At 37.0% G+C, this 16,441-nt stretch overlaps 1 protein-coding gene across 1 annotated transcript in view; it reads right to left on the bottom strand.

Annotated features, from left to right (window-relative positions):
• Window positions 1–15,893: 15,893 nt before the first annotated feature.
• The window catches only part of ADK (adenosine kinase), a 336,692-nt gene continuing 336,144 nt past the window's right edge, over window positions 15,894–16,441 (bottom strand). Inside the window, exon 6 of the mRNA XM_012663223.1 lies at window positions 15,894–16,272. Coding sequence (XP_012518677.1) covers window positions 16,237–16,272 — 36 coding nt within the window. The 3' untranslated portion in view covers window positions 15,894–16,236. The remainder of the gene's footprint in view (window positions 16,273–16,441) is intronic.

Raw genomic sequence — 16,441 nt, forward strand, 5'->3', positions numbered from 1 at the left:
ATACAAAAGAATGGAGTTGGAGCTGTATCTCACACTGTACACAAAAATGAACCCCAAATAACTCATAGATCTAAATTTAAGAGTTAAGACTATAAAGCACTTAAAAGAAAATGTGGAAGTAAATATTTGTGACCTTGGGTAGGTAAGGGTTTCTTAGATATGAGACCAAGAAAACAAGCGACAAAAGAAAAAAGATAAATTGGGCTACATCAAAATTAGAAACTTGTGCTACAAATGATACCATCAAGAAACAGAAAAGACAATTTATAGAATGAGAGAAAATATTTGTAGATCATATAAGAGAATTCCTTTCAGAATATATAAAAAATACTTGTAATGCAACAGTAAATAGACAAATAACTCAATAAAAATGAGCAAAGGATTTGAAAATACATTCATCTAAAGAAGTCATATAAATGGCCAATAGCACATGAAAAGATGCTCAACATCATTAGTCATTAAGGGAATGCAAATCAAAACCACAATGAGATATCTCTTTATATTCACTATGATGGCTATAATAATTTAAAAAACACAGAAAATAACAAATGTTGATGAGGATGTGGAGAAATTGGAAACCTGTACATTGTTGGTAGGAATGGAAAATGGTGCAGCCACTGTGGAAAACAGTTTGGTGGTTCCTCAAAAAGTTAAACATAAAATTACCAGATGACCCTTTAATTCCACTCCTGGCAATATACCCAAAAGAACTGAAAATGGACTCAAACAGGTATTTGTCAATGATCACTGTAGCATTATTCACAATAGCCCAAAGGTAGAAACAACTCAAGTGTCCATCCACTGATGAATGGATAAACAAAATGTGATATATACATACACTGGGAGAGTATTCATCCATAAAAAGGAATGACATTCTGAGATGTGCTATATACCATGCTTGAAAAATTTATGCTAAGTGAAATAACCCAGACCCCAAAAGACAAATACTATATAATTTCACTCATAAGAAATATCTATAATAGGCAAATTTATAGCAACAGAAAGTAGATAAGAGGTTATCAGGGGCTAGGAGTGAGGAGAGATGGGGAGTTATTGTTTAATGAGTACACTGTTTCTGCTTGGGGTATTGGAAAAGTTTTGGAAATAGATTGTGGTGATGGTGCAAAATATTGTGAATGCAATTAATGCCACTAAATTGTACACTTAAAATGATATATTTTATATGTATTTTACCAAAATTTTTTTTTTTTTTTTTTTTTTGAGACAGTCTCACTCTGTTGCCTGGAGTAGAGTGCCGTGGCGTCAGCCTAGCTCACAGCAACCTCAAACTCCTGGGCTCGAGCAATCCTACTGCCTCAGCCTCCCAAGTAGCTGGGACTATAGACATGCGCCACCATGCCCAGCTAATTTTTTTCTATATAGATTTTTAGTTGTCCAAATAATTTCTTTCTATTTTTAGTAGAGACGGGGTCTCGCTCTTGCTCAGGCTGGTCTCGAACTCCTGACCTTGAGCGATCCACCCACCTCGGCCTCCCAGAGTGCTAGGATTACAGGCGTGAGCCACCGCGCCCGGCCCCAAAATTTTTTAAAAAAACAACAATGAGATACCACTTCACATTCACTAGGATGGATATAATAAAAATGTCAAGCAATAATGAGTGTTGGCAAGGACGTGGAGAAATTGAAACTTTAATACACTTCTCATGGGAATGTAAAATTTTGGAGCTGTTTTGGAAAACAGTTTCGTAGTTTCTTCAAAAGTTAAACATATAGTTTACATACAATCCAGCAATTCCACTCCTACATATCTACCCAAGAGAAATGAAAACATATGCCCACATGAAAACTTGTTACAAATGTCTGAAGCAGCATTATTCATAATAGCCAAAAAGTGGGACTAACCCCAGTGTCCATCACCTGATAAATGAATAAAGAAAATGTGATATATCCTTACAATGGAATATTATTTGGTAACTAAAAGGAATAAAGTAATGATACATTCTCCAACACAGATGAACCCTGAAAAAATTATGCTACGGGAAAGAAGACAGTTACAGAAGACCAAATATTATATGCTTCCATTTATATAAAATGTCTCGAATAAGCAAACTGTAAATACAGAAAACAGATTAGTTGTTGCTTAGGGCTGAAAGAGAGGTAGTAGGGTAAATGGGGAGTTATTGCTAATAAGTACAGGATTTCTTTTTGGGTGGACAAAAATGTTCTATAGATTGTGATGATGGTTGTACAACCTGTGAATTTATTTAAAAAACTTGACTTGGGCTGGGTGCGGTGGCTCACACCTGTAATCATAACACTCTGGGAAGCCAAGGTGGGAGGATCGTTTGAGGTCAGGAGTTCAAGACCAGCTTGAGCAAGAGCAAGACTCTGTCTCTACAAAAAATGGGGAAAAAATTAGCCAGGCGTGGTGGCATGTGCCTGTAGGCCCAGCTACTTGGGAGGTTATGGCAGGAGGATCACTTGAGTCCAGGAGTTTGAGGTTGCAGGTTGCAGTGAGCTATGATGATGCCACTGCACTCTACCTGGGGTGACAGAGGAAGACTCTGTCAAAAGAAAAAAAAACAATAAAAAACTTGACTTGTACATTTTAAATGGGTGAATAGTATGGTTTGTAAATGATATCTCATAAAGCTATTTAATAATCACTTGTCCATATATATGTGGGTCTATTACTGAACTCTCTATTCTGTTCCATACACCAAGTGCCAGAAAGTCTATAGCTCCTACCCAAGGGACTGTCTCCTTAATGACTTTGCTCTTGGAGTTGATGGGGCTTTGCATTCCTGAGTGGCCTAGACCACAGAACAAAGATGTGGACATACAATGGGCCCACTCCCAGCAGCTATCTCACCAGGAACAGAGGGTGCAGCCTAAATGTGAGTATAAGCATTTGCCACAGATCCTCTCTCTGGCTTTGTGCAGAGAGAGTGGGAGAAAAATGCCCACACTCAGCTTCACTCTGAAGGCAGAAGGAAATGGAACACATATCCAACATCCCAACCTTTCCAGCTACATTTAGTAAGTCTAGCTTCTACCTTACTGGTCTTGGGGTATGGACAGGACATAGCACATCCTAATCTCCAGGGGGCCACCAAAAACAGAGACAGCAGTCTGGACAAATGCAAAGATTTCAGAGGCACCTTAAAATCTCTGGCCAGATGGATTGGTGAGATGCCTACACGTGGCTAGTCTGACAAGACAATTATCTTATCTAATGTACAGAAACCAACATGGAAAATCTGGGAAAATGAAGAAATAGGAGAATATATTCCAAATAAAAGAACAAGATAAATCTCCAGAATCCAACCCAAGTGAAGTAGAGATATGTGATTTATCTAACAGGGAATTCAAAATAATGGTCGCAAAGATGCTCACCAAGGTTAGGAGAGCAATGTAAGAACAAACTGAGAATTTCAATAAGGAGAGAGTATAAAAAAGTACCAAACAGAAATCATAGAGCTGAAGAATACTATAACTGCACTGAAAAATTCAATAGAGGGATTCAATAGCAGAGCAGATCAAGCAGAAGAAAGGATTAGTGAACTTGAAGACAGGTCACTGGAAATCATCCAATCTGAGGAGCGAAAACAGAAAAGAATTTAAAACAGTAAATGTAGTTTAAAAGACCTATGGGTACTGCAAAGTGCAAAACATATGCATTATTTGTGTACAAGAAGGAGAAGAGAAAGAGAGAAAAGAACAGAAAACACATTCAAAGAAATAATGGTAGAAAATTTCTCAAGCCTGGAAAAGAAGATAGAAATCCAGATTCAGGAAGCCCAAAGGACACCAAATAAGATGAATCCAAAGAGACCCACACTGAGAAACATCATAATCAAACTGTCAAAAGTTAAAGACAAAGAGAGAATATGGAAAGTAGCAAGGAAAAAGCAAATTATTACATACAAAGAAACCTCAATATAGTTTTCAGCAGAAACCTTACAGGCCAGAAGGGCATGGGATGACATATTCAAAATCCTAAAAGAAAAAGTCTTCCAACCAATAATACTATACCCAGTAATCTTGTCTTTCAAAAGTGGAGTGCTATAGACCTTCTCAGACAAACAAAAGCTGAAAGTTTATCATTTCTAGACCTACCTTACAAGAAATACCAAAGAGAGTTCTTTAAGCTGAAGGAAGAGGATACTAATTAATAACATTAAAACACATGAAAGTATAAATCTCACTGGTAAAAAAGTAAGCACATTGTCAAATGCAAAACATTTTAATATTGTACTTGTGGTGCATAAATCAATTATACCTCTAGTGTGAAGGTTAAAAAGCAAAATTATTAAAAACTGAAGCTACAATAATTAAGGGAAACAAATAATAAAAAAAATATGTAAATTATGACATCAAAAACATAAAACAATGAAGTGTTTTGTATATACAAAATTATGTTGTTATCAGCTTGAAATAGCCAGTTATCAGTATAAGATGTTTTAGGTAAGCCTCAGAGTAACCACAAAGCAAAAGCCCATGACAGATATATAAGAGAAAAAAAGAAAAAATCAAAAGCATACCCCATCACAGAGAGCCATCAAACCACAAAACAAGCAAACAATAATAGGAAACAAGGAACAAAAGATCTATAAAACAATCAGAAAACAATTAACAAAATGGCACTCGTAAGTCCTTACCTATCAATAATTGTGTTGAATATAAAGGGATTAAAATTTCTAATCAAAAGGCATAGAGAAGTTGAATGGATACAAAACAATACCTAACAATATGCTGCCTACAAGAGACTCACTTCACCTTAAAAGACACTCATAGACCAAGAGAGAAGGCATGGAAAAAGATATTCCATGCAAATGGAAACCAAAGAGAGCAGGGGTAGCTATATTTATTTTAGACAAAATAGACTTTAGGTCAAAAACTGTTAAAAAGGGACAAAGTAGGTCATTATATAGTGATAAAGGAGTTATCAAGAAGATATAATAATTGTAAACATATATACACCCAATATTGGAGCACCTAAATACGTAAAGCAAATATTAAGAGATCTGAAGGTAAAGGCCCTGTCTTCACCACAATGCAATGTATCAATGTAGCAAAACTGCACTTGTACCCCATGTATATATACAAATAAAAAAGAAGAGATATGAAGGTACACATAGACTGCAATACAATAATAGTAGGGGATTTCAGTAACTCACTTTCAACAATAGACAGATCATCCTGACAGAAAATGAATAAGAAAACACTGGACTTGAACTACACTTTAGACCAAATGAGCCTAACAGATGTATACAGAACATTCCACCCAACAGCAACAGAGTACACATTCTTCTCCAGTGCACATGGAACAGTTTCCTGGATAGATCATAATTTAAGCCACAAAACAATTCTTAACAAATTTAAGAAGACTGAAATCCTATCAAGTATTTTTTCTGACCACAATGGTATAAAACTAGAAATCAATAACAGAGGGAATCATGGCAAATTAACAAATATGTGGAAATTAAACAATATGCTCTTGAACAACTATTGTGTCAAAGAATAAACTAAAGGGGAAATTTAAAAATATCTTGAGACAAATGAAAATGAAAAGACAACATATCAAAACTTACACAATATAGCGAAAGCAGTTCTAAGAGGGAAGTTTATTTTATTTTATTTTATTTATTTATCGGTTGAGACAGAGTCTCACTCTGTTGCCTGGGCTAGAGTGCAGTGGCATCATCATAGCTCACTGCAACCTCAAACTCCTAGGCTCAAGCAATCCTCCTGTCTCAGCCTCCTGAGTAGCTGGGACTACAGGTGCATGTCACCACGCCCAACTAATTTTTGTATTTTCAGTAGAGATGGGTTCTCACCATGATACTCAGGCTGGTCTCAAACTCCTGGCCTCAAGTGATCCACCTGCCTCAGCTCCCCAAAGTGCTAGGATTGCAGGCATGAGCCACTGCTCCTGGCTTATTTTATTTATTTTATTTTATTACTTTCCTTTTTTAGAGACAAGTTCTCACTATGTCCCTTAGGTTAGAGTGCAGTGGTGTCATCATAGCTCACTGTAACCTCAAACTCCTGGGCTTAAACAATTCTCCTGCTTCAGCTTCCTGAGTATCTGGGACTACAGTTGTGTGCAACCATGCCTGGCTAATTTTTCCATTTTTAGTAAAGACGGGGTCTTGCTATGTTGCTCAGGCTGGCCAGATATCCATTTTCATTGCCATGGTGATTCTTTTTTTTTTGAGACAGAATCTCGCTTTGTTGCCCAGGCGAGAGTGAGTGCCATGGCGTCAGCCTAGCTCACAGCAACCTCAAACTCCTGGGCTCAAGTGATCCTCCTGCCTCAGCCTCCCGAGTAGCTGGGACTACAGGCATGCACCACCATGCCCGGCTCATTTTATATATATTTAGTTGTCCAGATCATTTCTTTCTATTTTTTAGTAGAGACGGGGTCTCGCTCTTGCTCAGGCTGGTCTCGAACTCCTGACCTTGAGCGATCCACCTGCCTCGGCCTCTTAGAGTGCTAGGATTACAGGCGTGAGCCACCGCGCCCGGCGCCATGGTGATTCTTTTTAAAACTATTTTATTTTTTATTGACAAATAATTGTGTATATTTATGGAGTATGATGTGATGTTTCAATATATGCATACATTGTGGAATAATCAAATCAGGCTAATTAGCATATCGATCACCTCAAATATTTATAATTTCTCTGTGGTGAAAACATTTAAAATCCTCTCTTTTAGCTGTTTTGAAATGTACATTATTATAACTATAGTCTCCATGCTATGTAATAGATCACCAGAATTTGTTCCTCCCATCTAAATAAAACTTTGTGTCCTTTAACCAACATTTCCTCTTTCCCAGTCCACAGCACCCCATCCCCCACCAGCCTCTGGTAACCACCATTTTACTCTCTATTTCTATGAGTTCAATTTTTTTACATTCTACATATAAGTGAGATCGTATTGTATTTTTCTCTCTGTGTGTGGCTTATTTTATTTAGCACAATGTCCTCTAGGTTCATCCACGTTGTCACAAATAACAGAATTTCCTGTTTTTTAAAGTACTATTCTATTCTATTGTGTATATATACCACATTTTTTAATCCCTTCATCCGCAGATGGGCACTTCAGTTGTTTCCGTATCTTAGCTATGAACAACCTAAGAACAATGCCGCAATGAACAGGAGAGTACAGACATCTCTTCAACGTAGTGATTTCAATTCTTTTGGGTATGCACCCAGAAGTGGGATTGCTGGATCATGTGGTAATTCTATTTTTAGTTTTTTGAGGAACCTCCATACTGCTTTCCAAAATGATTATACTAATTTACAATACTATCAACAGTGTACAAGAGTTCCATTTTCTCCACATCTTCATCAGCATTTATTATCTTTCATCTTTTTGATAACAGCCAATCTAACAGATGTGAGGTAATATCTCATTGTTTTAATATGCATTTCTCTGATGATTAGAGATGTCAAGAAAATTTTTTCATATATTTACGTTTCTTCTTTTGAGAAATGTGTATTTGAGCCCTTTGCCCATTTTTTAAATAGTATTATTTGTTTTCTTGTTGAGTAGTTTGAGTTCCTTGTATATTTTGGATATTAGCCCCTTATCCAACGTATGAGTTGCAAATATTTTCTCTTTATCTTTGGGTTGTCTTTTCACTCTATTAATTCTTTCCTTTACTGCACAGAAGCTTTTTGGTTTGATGGAATCCCATTTGTTTATTTCTGCTTTTGTTGCCGGTGCTTTTGGGGTCATATTCAAGAAATCATTGTCTAGACTGAGGTTTTTCCCTACGTTTTCTTCTAGTATTAAAGTTTTATAGTTTCAGGTTTTACAGTTAGGTCTTTAATTCCCTTTGAGTTGATTCTTGTATAAGGGCAAGGATCCATTTTCATTCTTCTGCACGTGTATATCCAGTTTCCCAACACCATTTATTGAAGAGACTGTCCTTTCCCCATTGTGCGTTCTTGGCACCTTTGTCAAAAATCCACTGACCATAGATGTCCATATTTCTGGGCGTTCTATCCTAGTCCATCGGTCATTGTGTCTTCTAGTACTAGTACTCTGTTGAACAGAAGTGGCTTATGCCTGTAATCCCAGCACTTTGGGAGGCAAGGTGGGAGAATCACTTGAGGCCAGGAGTTCTATGCCAGCCTGGGCACCACAGCGAGTCCCTGTCTCCATAGAAAATAAAAAAAATTAGCCAGACATGATGGTGCACACTTGTAGTCCCAGCTACTCAGAAGGCTGAGGTGGGAGAATCTCGAGTCCAGGAGTTCAAGGCTGCAGTGAGCCTAATCATGCCACTGCACTCCAGCCTGGGTGACCAGAGGGAGAACCTATCTCAAAAAACAAAAACAAAAACAAAAAACCTTCATCTTTTCACCACTGAGTATAATATTAGCTGTGGATTTGTTATATATGGCCTTAATTGTGTTGAGGAACATTCCTTCTATACCTAATTTGTTGAGAGTTTTTACTATGAAAGGATATTGAATTTTGTCAAATGCTTTCTCTGCACCTATTGAGATGATCATATGCTTTTTGTCCTTCATTCTATTAATATGGTAAATCACATTTATTGATTTGCTTATGTTGAATCAACCTTGCCTCCCAGGGATAAATCCCACTTGATTGTGGCAAATGATCCTTTTAATGTACTGTTTGGTTTTTTTGTTTTGTTTTGTTTGAGACAGAGTCTTGCTCTGCTGCCCAGGCTAGAGTGCCATGGCATCATCATAGCTCACAGCAACCTCAAACTCCTGGGCTCAAGTGATTCTCCTGCCTCAGCCTCCTGAGTAGCTGGGACTACAGGTGTGCACCATGACACCTGGCTAATTTTTCTATTTTTAGTAGAGATGGGGTCTCACTCTTGCTCAGGCTGGTCTTGAACTTCTGAGCTCAAGGGATCGTCCCGCCTTGGCCTCCCAGAGTGATAGGATTACAGGTGTGAGCTACCGCACCTGGCCCATTTAATGTACGGTTGAATACAATTTGCTGGTATTTTGTTGAGGATTTTGCATCTATGTTCATCAGTGATATTGGCTTGTAGTTTTCTCTTCTTGTAGTGTCTTTGTCTGACTTTGGTATAAGGGTAATGCTGGCCTTGTAAAATGAGTTTGGAAGTACAGGTGGCCCTGGGTTACTGTCAAGATATGTCCCTGAGAACGTCTTTAGGTCAGATATGCACATAACTCTGATCCCTGATGAACAGCACATACACAGTAATAATAATTCTGTAACAGCTCAGATGTGGTAATAACAGTGTAATAATAATAGTGTGATAATAATTCCCCTGTACTGTAGTAAGTTACAGAAGCTATTGTGCTCATTATTTTAATTCAAATAGAACACAAAAATGAACTCATACAAAAAGTTTAGATGGGAGACAGGAGAAATTTCAAAATAGAATATGAAAGGTTAACACTCACCTAACGTTGCAGCAATGCTAGGCTAATAGGAATGTTAGTTTATTTTGGTCTTCTAACCAAATCAGTAATAACCTTTCCATTTCAATAATTAATCCACTACGCTGCTTAGTAATAACTGATGCTTTCACAGGAGCACTGCCTTTCACATGTTCCAATATTCTCACTTTACCCTTTATAATTGTTCTGATAGTCGAGCGACTGAAGCCTGATGCTTTCCCAATGAATGATGGCGTCTGGCCTTTCTCCAAATGCTTAATTATTTCTACTTTAGTTTCCATTGTAATCCCCTTTCTCTTCTACAGGCTCACCTGGACTTGTAGTGGACTTTTGCTTTGGAGGCATGGCCACAAGGGTAAACACAGACTCACAAAATCGAATAAAAAAGTTAAGACAAAAGTGATGCTATGTGTAAGTGATCTTATAAACAATGAGACTAGCCACTAGCATAAAGATGCTGCACCAACGAACTGTTTTTGCCATGCGGATTTGTTTACATGCATATTAGAAACTAGTTCCTGAATTATTAATTTAATCGTGTAATTATAAATTGTCCTTATGGGGAGCCTTGGGAGCCTGTTCATAAGTATGGATTCCATAAGTCAGGTCATCCATAACCTGGGGGCTGCCTGTATTCCCTCCTCTTCAATTTTTTGGAAGAGTTTGAGAAGGATTGGTATTACTTCTTCTTTAAATGTTTAGTAGAATTCAACCATGAAGTCATCTTGTCCTGGGCTTTTCTTTGATGGGAGATTTTAATTCAATCTCCTTACTCATTATTGATCTATTCAGATTTCCAGTTTCTTCATGATTCAGTTTTGGTAGGTTATGTTTCCAGGAATGTATTCATTTCTTCTAGGTTGTCCAATTTTTTGGTGTATAATTGTTCATCATGACTCTTATGATCCTTTGTATTTCTGTTATCAGAAATATGTCTCCTCTTCCATTTCCGATTTTGTTATTTGAATCTTCTTTTTCCTTAGTCTAGCTAAGGGTTTGTCAATTTTGTTTAGCTTTTCAAAAAACCCAAGAGTTTGAGGCCACAGTGAGCTATGATCTTGCCATATTTAAAAAAATATGGATATCATTTATTGAAAAGATTTTCCTTTCCCCACTGGGTTGCTCTGGCATCTTTGTAAAATATCAAACTATTTTATATTTAATTTTCTTACAGACAGTCCTCAGCTTATGATGGTTCAATTTAGGAGTTTTTGACTTTATGATGGTGTGAAAGCCATATGCATTCAGTATGCTCCCAACTTAGAATGGGGTTATACCAGATAAGCCCATTGTAAGTTGAAAATACCAAATTCTAGGTTGAAAATGCACATTTGACTTACAGTATTTTTTTTTTTTTTTTTTTTTTTTGAGACAGAGTCTCACTCTTTTGCCCAAGCTAGAGTGAGTGCCATGGCGTCAGCCTAGCTCACAGCAACCTCAAACTCCTGGGCTCAAGCAATCCTACTGCCTCAGCCTCCCGAGTAGCTGGGATTACAGGCATGCGCCACTATGCCCGGCTAATTTTTTTCTATATTTTTAGTCGTCCGATTAATTTCTTTCTATTTTTAGTAGAGACGGGGTCTCGCTCTTGCTCAGGCTGGTTTCGAACTCCTGAGCTCAAACAATCCTCCCGTCTCGGCCTCCCAGAGTGCTAGGATTACAGGCGTGAGCCACCGCGCCCGGCCCAACTTAACAGCATTTTCAATTTACAATGGGTTTAATGGGATGTAACACCATTATAAGCTGAGGAGCACCTGTATTTATAAAATGTTTTCACTTACACATTCTCTTACCATTCTCTCACTGGGGATAGGTGGGCGTATTTTCCTTATTTTACAGTTGAGAAAACCAAGCCTCAGAGCAGTTCAAGAACTTGTCCAGAAACTTGAACCTAGAACTATCACTGAATCATAAAGAATTGTTTACATATTAAGCCTGTTTTATTCAGTGGAAATATTAAATAGACATGTTTTCTGAGAGTGATGGAATAACAGAAATGAGTCAGTGCATATTTTTATATTTTAACACTAATGGTATTTTTAGACTGTCGGCCCAACTCATGCTTCCTTTATAGCCTTGTATATTGTCTAAAACTATCTTTATATTATGTATCTCCATGTTTTGAAAGGGTAAAAAATATACTTGCTTTACAAAACTGGGTAAAAATAATAGCTTTTAGCCGAGGTTGCTTGGACTTTGTAAGACAGAGAATGTATTTCCCACACTCTGATCTAAAAAGTAAGTCTTACCCTTCTTTGATTCTTCCAGAAAGATAAAGCAGTACTTAAAGGTAGATGTAAGAAATAGAAGAAAACACAATAACCTCTCTTGCTCTTTTTTCCTTCTTTCCTACTCTTCTATATCAATATTCTGGAATGTAGTCACCAAATGCTTAGTATCACTTTTATTATCACTCCATAGCAGCAGTTTTCTGGTGAGCTTGATCACTTGCTGAGACTAGGCTGACCTCAAGGTTCTAACTCTCCGGATCAGCGAGGCCCAGCTCTTAGGTATCAGTTTCCTGTGCCTACCTCACTTGCTCAGCCGTGACATACAAATGAACGGCCCGGCCTTTCTGGCTCACTCCTCAGGTAAGAGCCTCCTTCCCTCTCGTACAGGGAGGCAACCTTGTTAAAATCACCAGTCCACACTAGAACTATACTTTAGGGATGTCACAACTGCAGCATTTATACCTTGTGAATTATATAGAATTAAAGGGTGATACTCCTATTTGGAGCCATGCTAGGGTCAGAACCCAAGTGTTCTTGACAAGTTCATTATTCTTCTCCCATACTGTGTGTCCTCCCTCAAATGCCTGTTAAACCAAGATGCTATAGAATTCCCCATTGCAAGATGGAAAAATTTAGTCCACAGAGAGGAATGCCTAACAGCTTAGAGGCAGGTTTCCTGAGCTCTAGTCTGCTAGACTAGTCATTACTGTTCATTTTGTCCTTTACCAAAATAAAGTACTAAAAGTATGCCATTACTGAAGGGCAAAAGACATATCTCAAGCACTATTTTTTATTACAAGTAAGTTACATGTAATCTATATGCATGTTAAGTACTACCAAATAGCATGCTTTGGAAGCTCCTACAAATAGCGATTGTCAGAAAGGTCTATCTGGTGACTAGTGCTCCATCAACAGTCTTCGGGTAAGAGATTTTCTCATCAAAAAAAGAATAAAGGTTTGTCAGTATTCTTCCTACTTACCTAAGAGGAAGGCATTCTGTAGTAGTTTTAATGTGATAAAGATACCCTACAGCTCAAACTAACTGCTCTTCAGGGACAAAGACTCACACTTCCTGGTTTTAAAACGTACTACAAAGCTCCAGTAATCAAGACAGTCTGGACTGGCATAAGGATAGATATATAGACAAATGGAATGGAATTGCAAGTCCAGAAAGAAAACCTTACATTTATCGTTGTCTTAGTCCATTTAGTGTTGCTATAGCAGAATAGCTGAGGCTGAGTAATGTATAAAGAAAAGAGGTTTATTTAGCTTACAGTTCTGCAGGCTGGGAAGCTCAAGGGAATGGCCCTGGCTTCTAGTGAGGGCTTTCGTGCTGTGTTGTAACACAGAGAAGGTAAAAGGGGAAGCAGATATGTGCCTAGAGGCAAAACCCCAGGGCTTCCTGGTTTTATAACAACCCACTCTCATGAGAGCTAATCTAGTCTCACCAGAGCAAGAACTCAATCTCTATCCCAAGAATGACACCGATGCTATTTATGAGGGATCTGCCCCACTTCCTACTAGGCCCCACCTCCCAACACCACCACATTGGGGACCAAATGTCAACATGCATTTTTGTGGGGATAAAGAAGTCATATTCAAACCATAGCAATGATGAATGTAACTGACCTTAATTTTTGACAATTCAATAATGGAGAAAATCGTCTTTTAGATAAGGTGCTAGGACAACTGGATATCCACATGTGAGAGAATTTAGACTCTTATATACAAAAATAAACTAAAAATGGGTCAAAGTCAAATACTTAAATGTAAGAGCAAAAACTATAAAACTGTTGGAAGAGAATATAGGCATCAATCTGTGTGACCTTGCATTAGGCAGAGGTTTCTTAGATATCAAATCAAAAGCACAAGTGACAAAAGAAAAAATAAATTGGACTGCATCAAAATTAAAATTCTGCTTCAAAGGGCACTATCAAGAAAGCAAAACACAATGGACAGGATGGAAGAAAATATTTGTAAATCATATACCTGATAATGGACTTGTATCCAGAATATATAAAGAACGCTTACAATTTGACAATAAAAAGACAAATCACTCAATTGAAAAATAAGCAAAGGATCTGAATAGACATTTCTCCAAAGAAAATATATAAATGGCTAATAAGCACATGAAAAGATGCTCAACATCGTTAGTCATTAGGGAAATGCAAACCAAAAACCATAATGAGATATCACTTCATAACCATCAAGATGGCTATAATCAAACAGATAATAGCAAGTGTTGGCAAGGATGTGAAAAAATATTGCTGGTAAGAATGCAAAATGGTGCAGCCCCTTTGGAAAAATGTTTAGTAGTTTCTCAAAAAGTAAAACATAGGGTTACCGTATGACCTAGCAATTCCATTCCTAGATATATACTGAGAAAAAAAAACATATGTACACAACAAACTTGCAGGCAAATGTTCACAGCAGCATTAGTCACAATAGTTAAAAAGTGGAAACAATACAAATGTCCATCAACTGATGAATGGATAAACATAATGTGATATAGCCATACAATGGAATATTATTTAGCAATAAAAAGAAATGAAGTTCTGATACATGCTAAAGGTGGATGAACCTTGAAAGCATCATGCTAAGTGAAAGAAGCTGGTCACAAATGGAAAACATAGGCTGGGTGAGGTGGCTCACGCCTATAATCCTAGCACTTTGGGAGGCTGAGCTAGGAGGATAGCTTGAGGCCAGGAGTTTGAGACCAGCCTGAGCACCATAGTGATACTCTATCTCTACAAAACAATAGAAAAATGAGCCAGGCGTGGTGGTGCATGTCTGTAGTCCCAACTACTTGAGAGGCAGGAGGATTGCTTGAACCCAGGAGTTTGAGGTTGCAGTAAGCTATGATGATGTCACACTGCACTCTAGCCCAGGCAACAGAGGAATATCTTGTCTCAAAAAAACAAAACAAAAAAAAGCACAAACATTATATGATTCCATTATTATGAATGTCCAGAATAGGCAAATCTATAAAGACAGAAAATAGAGCAGTAGCTGTCAGGAAGAAAGGTGAATTGGAAGGTACAGGGTTTCTTTTTGGGGTGATGAAAATGTTCCTGATTTAGATCATGATGATGGTTGCAAAGTTTTGTGAATACACTAAAAACTAATGAATCGTATGCTTTAAAATGGTAAATTTTATGGTGATTTATATTTGAAAAAAAAAAAAGACAAGAAAGCATAAGAGACCTTAAAGTTTACCTAATATAAAACAAAACAAACAAAAAAAATCAAACCTTTTTCTATGATTTGAATTCAATTTTTTAAAAAATTTCAGAATATTGTGGGGGTACAAACATTTTGGTTATATGAATTACTTTCGTACAGTTTGAATCAAAGTTATGTGTGTCCATCACCCAGACAGTGTGCATTGTACCTGTTAGGTGTGAATTTACCCATCTGCTCCTCCCCTTTTCCTGAATTTAGTTTTATAAATGTTATCTTTTTTCTTTCAACAATAATCATAATGATAAAAATAGCGGCTACTTATTAAACACTCACAAGACACTGTACCAACTATTTTATACTTGGTATTCTCTCCCAAATCATCTCAATGACCTTGTACATAGAGGTTATTATCCCATTTTACAGAAAGAAAACTGAGGCTTAAAGATTTGCCCAAGGTCATATAAGGTAACTAAATCTGACTCCAGAGGTTCTCTTATACCATTTTATCTTCCTTAAAAGAATGTTTTATTGGTCTCCAATACTAAGTGATTTTTCAATGTATTATGTTGTTCTTCCTAATTCCATCAGCAAATTAGACATAATTTCAGGGCTCAGTATTAAATAATGATCTTTCCTCCTTAGTTTGTTGATCACAGGAAAAGACAGAAAAAATTCCCACATGATAAGTTTTCATTTGTGTCAAATTACAGAGTTCCATAAGTACAAGATTATGATTTGAATATTGTAATATAACTTAAAATTTGGCACATTATTTAATTATTCAAAGTTTATTACATGTTTGAGTGCACACTGAAGAGATTATTTGGCAAGATAAATATTTCTGTACCTATTTTGACTATTTATCACGTATATATCTTGTATATTTATATATGTATGTACATGTTTTATGTACACACACATACTCCTAAATTAAATATATTTGTATAAAAAGCTTAAGATTGATGTGTTCAGATTAATTCATTTAAAAAACCTATTATATTAAATTGCATCTGCATTCAAAGCAGAAATGTAAAAAAGACTAAACAATTTACTAAATACACATGAATTTACAAAGTGATTGAAAATGAAATAAAAATTTCTATTGAAATGTTATATTCTTGTTTAATGGACATTTAAGTGGCAATATCAAACTATGGAAATAAACATCATGTTTAGGTTGTTGAGATAATAAAGATTCCAAGAGCATTACTGTACCCTCTAGATTAAGATTGAACATTATTGTAGTAGGAAAAGTTGGCAGATAATTTTCTTCTTTATTAATATGGGAATTCTGAGGAAGCAATCAGGGGGCTGTGTCTGTCTCCTGGGCTTGGGTCTTCTGCTGTTCCATCAGTGGAAGTCTGGTTTCTCAGGAAAGGTGCAGCCAGTCCGTCTAATTATGACACTTGCTGCATAGTGGCCAGCACGGATGCATTCGGTCAGAGGCTTTTCAGAGACCAGTTGAGACAGAAAACCTAGAACACGCAAAAAAGAACATGAATATTTTGTGACAGCATGAGAAATGTCATATTTGCTCACACTAAAATATGGTCTAAGCACCTACCTCTTTCTTCAGCCTTGAGAGTAAGTGATAAGTCTCAAGCATGAGGTCTTTCCCAAACTTCATGAGCTTCCCCTCGTATT

This window comes from Propithecus coquereli, unplaced genomic scaffold (genome assembly GCF_000956105.1).
Source record: "Propithecus coquereli isolate 6110/MARCELLA unplaced genomic scaffold, Pcoq_1.0 Scaffold80, whole genome shotgun sequence".
NCBI classification, from domain to species: domain Eukaryota; kingdom Metazoa; phylum Chordata; class Mammalia; order Primates; family Indriidae; genus Propithecus; species Propithecus coquereli.